The following is a 9,531-nucleotide window of genomic DNA, read 5'->3' on the forward strand; positions in this document are numbered from 1 at the left end:
TGTACTTGTGTGCTTCACCCTCTCTCCCCATCTTGTCTCCCGCTCCCTTTATAATGTTTATTATGTGTCCATTTTATTTTTTTGTGATTGATGTTGGCTCTTCCACGAGCTTCGATCTTGTATACAAAAAAGAAAAAAGAAAAAAAGAATCTCAGTGGTATAATGATAAGGATGATAGAAATGGGTGAAGGAAGGCATGAGAGCAGAATGAATTTGATGTGTTGGACTTATTTTATTTCGAAATTAATTTCGTTCTAAATGTTTATGTTTGTGTTTTCTTTAGGAGCAAGGCTCATAGAAGCACGACGTAAAATTTACACGAAAGCATTGCTTGGTGTTTTGGCGGGATTTCCCATAATGCACCGCGCCAAGGCAAACATACGAAGAGTGCAATTTAAAATGAGATGTTCACTTTGTTCTCGCCAAATACTGTATTTTACAAATCGTTTAACTCTGAGCCACACCTTTTATATCAATGTTTTGGTGTTAATGATAAACGGTTTCAATTTGAAACCGTTTCAGGCGAGGGAATACTGTTTTCTCGTATGTAGTGAATATTTGAATAGTCTCACCACAATTACCTAAAAACTTAAGTCTGATGTGGTTCACACTTGCATTACTTGCAGCTGGCCATTAGTTTGAGGTATTGCAAAGCGTTGCTCGCAGCTTGGTATCTCGCCGCTTCCTGGCTGCAGCCCACACCTTGGCATACCGCCGCTGGCTGCGTAAAAAGCTCCACTAAACACTGCTGCTGCCCACTCTGACTCTGCCCTGTGGGAGGAAAAAACACAAACACAAGATGCTGAATATCTGTTCATTATAGAATATTTGAGGTAAATGTCTGAATGATGCAATGCGGAAGCAATATACAATGCACTCTGCAGTTAATTTGATTAATTGATTCATTAATTAATTAATTTGATTAATAAAATGACCGCAACGCCGGAGGGACACACCTAAATGGTAGTACGTGATGTGGAAATGCTCCTCCTGTGCAAGCTCTTGAAGAAGCTGACAAAGTCCATCTTCGTGAGGGCTCAACGAGGTACCCTTCAGGTATGAGATCTTGTCTCCAGCCGAGTTGCGCAGCGAGTCCCACGTGCAGCCTCCCGCACCCTTGCTGCGTCCCCCACACAGCTGGTGATCACGGCAGCACACAGACAGGAATCACAGTGTCAATTCAATGGAATACTACAATATAGTACTTATGTCAGTCTGTAATTATTTTGGTCTTACCAGAGGTATGTGCTCATCATCTGCATCGGGTTCAACACCTTCACGCCTCTCGGTAGGAATGTCCCGTATTCGAGTCAGCATCTGTGCAGCTGCATTTCTCTTGGCCAGTTTTTTTGACGTCCCACTACCTGTTTGAAGCAATATATGTGTAAACTATGGGGAGTCAGGCAGGAATGGAGGGGGGTGAGGGGAGGGCAAATGATGCCTTGTGCCATTCTCCCATTTCCATGATACTGAGTTACACGTGCTGCTTTCTCGGATAGTTCCAATTGGTGTGTTGGCCTTCACATCTGAGCAGACAACTCATGATGCTGGGATCCCAGGTTGAAATCTCACATACTACGTTGCTTTGTCCATTATCCAATAATGTCCCTGCAATTTGTGTAAAAGTACACCTATGTCTCATACTTTCCTTGCCCCATACGTATTTAAGTTACTAGTACAACCGTTCCCTACGGAAGTGGCAGGAAGGTCATTCCTCTCTGGGGTATATCGATTACAGTAGATCTACGATCTGGCCTGAAGAACATCGAGAGGAGTGGGTGGTTGTTCAGTTACCAAGTTTCTTGTTGAGCGCTCCCAAGTGACTTGAGGATTCAAGAAAGCACTCCATTCAAAAGCATTGATAAGGAACGGCAGGCTTGGCAAGCGCTAACTAGCTGCTTCGTAACTGAGCACAGCCTGTGTTTCCTCCCTTTCAGTTTAGTGTTAAACAGCAGTAGCGACTGTTTTAAAAAGTATTCATACGTGTTTGTGGTTTATAATCTTTTTACTTCCTGTAGGGGTGCCCCAAAAAACTCCACGATAAGCTATTTATACACATTAACACGGCGTTTGTTCAAGGAGGAAACCCTTGGGGAGAGGGGATATCTTTAGTGTTAATAGTGTTTTATACGAACATTAATATCATGCTATTATCTCTGGTATTGTTATTACTTTTGGTATTAGAAGTGGCCATGGAAAAATGCCACAATAAGCTATCCTCATACAGATATACACATCAAGACGAAATTCGGCCAAGGCGCAAATCCTGCTTGGGGCGGGGGGGGTGAAATTAAATCGCTACAACCTCCATCATGGTAAGACCTTAAGACCCCCATCAAGTTTGGTTGTGAATATTGTTGTGTTGGTGGGGTAGAGTGATATATAGAGTCAGGTCGATCTGTATAGGTAGTGTGCTCCGATTGTCGTGATAGGGAACCTCACCTATAATAAGTTTGTTTCGGCGGTTTGTTCGCGTAAGTGTATCTCCGTGGTCATACAAGGTTGACCCTTGTGCTAATCATCGTAGGGATTATGTTAATTCCCCTGTCCGTAGAACCTTGTGATCATCCCATTGTCCCTTATGGCACTGCACATAGACATATTACAATAGAATGGCCGCCCACAATAAAACCACCCAACAAGTCAGTTCGACATCACCAGCTACATCACCAGCTTGTATGGTAACATCGAGCAAGCAGGCAAAAGATACACCCAATGGGGCAGCGATTGGACAAGACACCACTAATAGGGAGACGAGGCAGGATGAAGCCCGCCGATTGGTAGAGGGAGGAGCAAGAAGCGATCGGGCGGGAGTTGACCAATGGGAAGGACGGTGGAAGGAAGGACTCGTGATTGGCCAGGGACGGGGCAAGAAGCTTCCCGCGGGTTGGTGGAAGGAAGGCCGAGAAGGAAGCAGAGGACCGATTGGCGAAGACCACGGAGGACGTCAGAGGCGAGCAAGAAGCGGCGCGCTGATTGGAGGAGAAGCGCTGGTGACATCACGAGCTGACGTTAAAAGCACTTGAGGACGGACATTTTTCCCTTCTCCTTGCACTGGACTCCCTTCTTCTTGCCCTCCGCCTTGCTCGCTGACCCTGGACCCTTGCTTATTGCCCTTGCCTCTCGCTCACCCCCTGGACCTCGACACCCTTGCTGACACCGGCATCGTCTCCTCGTTCCTCTGTTCGACTGATGCGAGGATAGAGCTGCAGTTTACCAGGCAGAAACGACGCATGGACGAACGCTCGGGTCTGCGCCCTCGAAGCCTGTTTTGCCGCCAACGACCGGGTGGTTCCCTCCAACACCAGAGCCGCGTCCGGACTGCGTGCTCGAGTTTGACGAACCCTGACGAGACCCCGAGCTGGTTGAGCCACGTGCATACACACACACACACACACACACACATCTCGTTTTTTCATTTCTGTTCCTCACAATTCTATCTCTCTCTTTTATTCACAGACACACACACACACACACACACACACACACACACACACACACACACACACACACACACACACACACACACAATTAATTGTACAGTATCGGTTGTTCCTAAACTTAAATATAAATAATTTAAAGGATTGCTGTGAATGATGTTAATTTCACAACATCCCATATTCAACTTTATTTAAATTGCAAACCTCAAACATAGTTTCTCCACCTAAAGCAAGAACGTTAACCCGTAAGCAATTGACTAGTTTCCCGCTGCATGGATCATCAGCTGGGCACCGTTCTTCCTCGAGGTTTCAATCCTTTCAGCCCAGTTATTTTTTTCAGCCCAGCCACACACACACACAGTTATTTTTATTTATCTTCCCTTTTTCTGTGTTTAAGTCTGGTGCGGGAGTGCTCCATTTAGGACATTTATTTGAGCGTTGTGTTTTTTTTGTCATCGGCATCCGTGTAAATAAATCCTTTCATTATTTTCCCTGTACATTCTAAATCCGTTTTTCGCTCGAGTTATTTTTGCAGCTTCGGGAACTGCCGGCAGGATCGACCAGGTAAGGCTTTCCAGGTTCTTCTTCTTCTTTCTTCCTTCCTCCCGCACGTATAAAGTACAATCCGCTATTGAACTGAACGCCTCAAAGTAACGCTCGATTGCCTTCCGTGGTTCTTTCAGTATTAATTGAGGGAACCACACGACAATATGTTATATTGCCTTTCATATCTTTCCGTTGTTTTTTTTTTTTCGTAATCATTGAAACCTGCGAACATTCTTTTAAAAAATTAATGTTCAAAAATGTTTAAAATGGCAAATTGACTGTAATTCAGCCTACAGCTGTGAAAGTCTTTTTTTAAAATAAACCTATTATTGTTATTATGGTGAAGAATCAGTGAAAAAATTATCGGATCCAGATCTTCACCTAAGTCGAATCAATTTGTCCTTGTCATATACCCAACCACTCCACCAAATGTCATACAAATCCATCCACAACTTATTGAAATATCCTGTTCACAAACAGACAGAGAAACAGACAGGGGTGAAAACATAACCTCCCCCCACCTGTGGTGATGGATTTAAATATTATATAGTTACGTTTATGGGAGAGATCGAGATTACCTCAGAAGAGATAGAACTGTGTAGGAATAGCATGGACAGTGTGTGAGTAGAAAGCCAGTCTCGATGTAAAGGGAGTAGGGATTTGTTAGCTTAAGGATTATGTTTGATTGTGCACAATATGAGGGTCGTGTTTGTGATAAGATAGAGAGGGATTAAAGGGAAGGAAACGTGTGTAAAACCTCATGTAAATTTCCACAAGACGTGCCGGGTGACATCTCTGTTCAACATTGTTCACAAAAGCCCAGAAAATCGAGGCAGAAAGCGATGTCATTTAGTAAGGCAAGAGGAGAGGGGGGGGGGGGCTGTAATGTTTCCCTGGACGGGGTGGGTGCCAAACGTTGTCAAGGGAGATGATGGAGGAGCAAAGAGGAGTCAGTTCTGTGAGGCGAAATGGGTGGGAGCAGAGTGGTGTGGAGCTCGCTGGGTAGGTGGAGAAGCTAGGAGAAGACAGAGGAGCTCGCGTTTTGTGTGAGGAAAACGGTGGTGCTCGCTGCATTTATGAAGACAGTGGAGGAGTTCTGAGGAGAACTAAAGGAGGGAAGCTTTAAGGAGACCATCCTGCCCACCTGCCTTGGTCCCTTGTGCTGTCTTCATCCTCCCCCATTGCTGGAGGTTCGTCCTGCTGTCCCATCGCCCTGCCCATCTCAACACCAGGTGGAGAGAGGGCAGTGCAAGGAGAGTGAGGAAGAGAGTTTTTGATAAAGATAGCAACCCCACCACCAGGACGAGGCTCAGGTCTATCATACCGGAGGAGGGAGTAACCAGGAAGAGATATTAAGGAATCAGAGACATCTTGAAGGAGGAAAGTTTCTGTTAAGCAGATAAAGTCTGGATTGTCAGAAGCAACCTGTATGGAGAGATCAGTCAGGTTTGAGCGAAGGCCCTGGATGTTTGAGGTCCATACCATTAATGAGGAGAGAGGAGGAGCATCGGGTGTAGGACAGGGGAGGGGTAGGGTCAGATGAAGGATGAGACGGGGAGGTAGGGAGAGCAGTTGATAGTGTCAGAGATTACAGAAGAGTTACAAGAAAGGGAAGGATGAGGAGGACGAAAGGTTTGATGGTGATGGGATGAGGCACAGTGAGGGGTTGTTTGAGATGGGGCAGAGGAAAGTAGAAGGCTGGGGGAGGTGGAGGTATGAAATAGAAGGGAGACGAAGTGGGGAGGAGGCAGCTTTGAGGAGGAGGGGTGAGGGGGGAGAATTGGAGGGAAGGGGTTGGGGGCGAGTTTTGAAGGGGAGGGGCGAGTGGGGAGTTTAGGAGGGGAGGGGCAAGGGGGGAGTTTAGGAGGAGAGGGGCAAGGGGGGAGATTTGGAGGGGAGGGGCAAGGGGGGAGTTTAGGAGGGGAGGGGCAAGGGGGGAGATTAGGAGGGGAGGGGCAAGAGGGGAGATTAGATGGGGCAAGGGGGGAATTTGGGAGGGGAGGGGCTAGGGGGGAGTTTATGAGGGGAGGGGGGAGTTTAGGAGGAAGAGGGGCAAGGGGGGAGATTAGGAGGGGAGGGGCAAGAGGGGAGGTTAGGAGGGGCAAGGGGGGAATTTGGGAGGGGAGGGGCTAGGGGGAGTTTATGAGGGGAGGGGGGAGTTTAGGAGGAGAGGGGCAAGGGGAGAGTTTAGGAGGTGAGGGGCAAGGAGGGAGATTTGGAGGGGAGGGGCAAGGGGGGCGTTTAGAAAGGGGATGATTAATGAAAGACGAACATTTATAACAAATTGGGTTTGTTGTGATTTTCAAGTTAGCAATCCGTTTAAGAACGATGGAGGAGGGGTGGAATGAATGAGAATTTAGAGCATGTAGTGAGAAAGAATTATAAGAGAGTGAATATTTTTTTGAAATGGAATGTGTTGAAGAGGAAATTGAAAGGAGCCTTTTAAATAGGAAGAAAAACAGCATGTTGTAATGAACCACTGAATAAAACACTGAAGGGGAAAGTTTAAACCTATTTAAACAGAACCGTGAAGAACAATCTTATTTTCACAAAAATACCAACGGGGAGAGGGAGCCGAGAGGGACACCACGAGTCACGTGAACAGGGCAAAAGATGGTAGACAAGGAGATAATGGGGGCGGGGCAACACAACGTACGTGGACAGATGCACACTATGAGACCAAAGCACACGTGGAGAAAGGGAAACAAATGTTTTTTGTTTTGGGGGGGGGGGGGGTGGCGGTTACGTTAGACAAAGAGTAGATGTTTGGGGGAGAAGGGAAAAATCTGAGAACCAAACAAAAACAGCGAAGGAAGAAACTTAAGTGAACAAACTTCGACGGGGGACCGGGGAAGCCTGAGGCTACAAGGCCACACACGCCGGGCGAACAGAAACGATTAATTTATGAAAGACTAGGGCATGCCCGTACGTGGGTGCCCGTTCCTTGCCAAAAAAAAAAAAAAACGCTACCCGTACGCTCTACCCCGCCCGTACGCCCGTACGCCCGTAAACAAAAAAAACAACGCTCTTCGCTTCCGCCCTTCGCTCTGGGAGAAATAATGCGCATAAGAAATCGAGAAATTATTATTTTCTCCGGAAGAAATCGAATTACGAACCGTAATGGCGCACGCGCTCGGCTCGGCTCGCAACAACGCGTTCTGTGATTGGCTGCCGGAAGTGAAGTCTTCACTGTCCGGAAGGTCGCAAATCGCAGTTACGATGAATCGCAAATTAGTTTTAATTAGTTTTAAAACATAGTTTAACGCCAACATAGTTTGCCAACGTGAAATAAATGAATACGCTCTCAAATGTGCCGTCCGAGGCAGAGTCTGTTCGGCACACGTGATAGCTCGCTGCTCTCTGATTGGTTGAATCGTTTTTTGGACATAGCTCGGTAACTACTTGTCCGATTAATATGAAACCTTGAAAAGGCACATCCTCGGGTCCCCAGCAATATACCTGGCAAGTTTAAAGTATATCGGACCCGTGGTTGTCGAGAAACAGCGGTCACAGACATACATACATACATACATACATACATACATACACACAGAGATTACTGGAATTATAGATAGATTAACACCGAGAATCTTCCTCGGGACACACTATAGGTTCACACACCGAAAGATAAATACAGTTTCGACAAAATACAATTGTGAACAATGACAACTTCGAAAACGTGGAGAACGTGTACAGCTTCGAAAATCCGTGACGTCGCCCAAAAGATCTCGCGAGATAATTTGTGCACATTTCTCGATTTTCTCGGAGTTTCTCGGACTTAGACAAGTTTTTTTAGGACTTTCCAGTGCTGGAAAATGCCTTTTCATTTATCCAGGAATTTCAAGAACTGTACAAACTCTGGGGTTTTCACCATGAAACCTAGCTCTAGTGCAAGCTGATTATGCCAGCATCACTGGAGCCATTTTCTCTACCTTGGTAGAGGTCAACTGGAAGAGGTGAAAGTTGTTCTTTATGGGGAATGCAAAGACTGATTGTAGATACAAAGTACAATCTGACACATTGACCTCTCTAATCTGTCTAATTTCCTTATCAGAGGACGATGGATTATGTGATGATGGACGTTTGGGGCCCTCAGCTTCCTGCACACGTGGTTTTAAGGAAGCATTTTGACCGACGTGGTACACAATCATAAAGACCTACCAGTCTCCATAAATGTCTCCACGCGGCAAGTCATGGTAAACTCTTTCCGGTGTGCTGGGCCTGACTCGTGCGTCACGGTGTACTCGGGCAAGCGCCAGCCTTTCAACACAACGAGCTCCTGCGTACCGGACATTTAAAAAGTTTTAAAACAAGGAACACAAAAACCATCAAAAGAGGTGTACTCCTGCTAACATACTCTGTCCTGGGGAAAAAACGATGAAGACATTAAATATGTGGACACCTGCAGCGCTCCCACTGGGTTGTTGTCGGTTTGGCCATTTTGTGCGGATGTAGAAACTTCACTCTCCTCATTTCCACTGCAAAGAGAACAAAGGTCCAAACACACCAGGTCGATAGCACAAGCACTGCCTGCAAAAGTCTGTTTCAAAATATTTTGGTTTCACGTCTTTGTTGATGAAATGTGTCGGTCTCCGTGCTGCAGTTCTCAAGGCTCATCTCTTCATTGGACAGGATGAAAATGGAACAAAATGGCATGACGCCAAAGGAGACCGTCTCCACTCTACACGCACACGAATGGTCAGAGCGTACCTGCCTCCACTCTCGCTGTTACTCCGGAGCTTCTGAGCAGACTCGCCCTGAAGAATGTGAAGAGCCGCTTCGGCAGCTTTGTGCTTGGCTGCCTTTTTGCTTGGGCCCTGGCCTGTAACGTTGCACAAAATCATTACACTCAATGTATCGCCATCCATCTTGTTATTACATGACCATATTCAACAGCAGTACTCAATTCCACCAACATTTCCATCTCCGGGTTCCGAACCTATGCAGCTGATAGCTCCGACAGAAACACGGAAGGTGAAGTTGGGCTGGTGTGCCTGTCCTTCGGCTTTGAGCAGGTCATACACGGGGGTCTTGCCGAGTCGAGTGCCATACTCCTGCAACAGGCTTATTGGAGTTTTTCCAGGACTTGGCAGCATGGGTAACTCGACACTGTGGACAAAGGGTCTCCTAGCAGCATTTGCATAGGAGCAGCAGCACGACTCTGGGTAGCATGGGGCCTAACACAAAAATAATAGGAGATAATATTGATTTCCGAGGATGAAACTTTGCAAAATTAACTTTTGTACAGACGCTCCGACGATAAGATAAATGGCATTGCAGATGGTCAGTATCCATTTTTGTTCGACACCGCGTCAGACAGTAAGGTACTGTCAGAGGTGATAACAATTTTCAAGAACTGCAACCCTTGAAAGAATCTGGTGTAAGAATGGCTCAACTTTTGGAGACCAATCAGGATGGGGCAATCCTTCGGCCATTACCTGACGGACCGACGAACGTTGGCCAAATCATGTGAGTTTGCCGATGTGGACAACATGATTCGGGATAAAATTGTTTTCGGAATGTCCAATCTGCGGATCAAAGAGCA

The 9,531-nt window shown here is 46.3% G+C and overlaps 1 protein-coding gene across 7 annotated transcripts in view; it reads right to left on the minus strand.

The window, feature by feature from the left end:
• Nucleotides 1–212: 212 nt before the first annotated feature.
• The window catches only part of TARBP2 (TARBP2 subunit of RISC loading complex), a 13,045-nt gene continuing 3,726 nt past the window's right edge, over nt 213–9,531 (minus strand). For 3 of the 7 annotated variants that reach the window (XM_068119774.2, XM_068119775.2, XM_068119772.2), the window contains exons 2-8: nt 8,926–9,163; nt 8,697–8,808; nt 8,389–8,464; nt 8,144–8,265; nt 1,237–1,360; nt 957–1,137; nt 213–771 (exon numbers count right to left, since the gene is read on the minus strand). In XM_068119774.2, the coding sequence (XP_067975875.1) occupies nt 617–771; nt 957–1,137; nt 1,237–1,360; nt 8,144–8,265; nt 8,389–8,464; nt 8,697–8,808; nt 8,926–9,082 (927 nt within the window). In that variant the 5' untranslated portion in view covers nt 9,083–9,163 and the 3' untranslated portion in view covers nt 213–616. Of the gene's footprint in view, nt 772–956; nt 1,138–1,236; nt 1,365–8,143; nt 8,266–8,388; nt 8,465–8,696; nt 8,809–8,925; nt 9,164–9,531 lie in introns of all 7 variants that reach the window. The other 4 variants (XM_078779699.1, XM_078779697.1, XM_078779698.1 and 1 more) reach the window with 3 other exon arrangements.

The sequence above is a fragment of the Myxine glutinosa genome, chromosome 6 (genome assembly GCF_964187855.1).
Source record: "Myxine glutinosa chromosome 6, kmMyxGlut1.1, whole genome shotgun sequence".
Lineage (NCBI taxonomy): Eukaryota > Metazoa > Chordata > Myxini > Myxiniformes > Myxinidae > Myxine > Myxine glutinosa.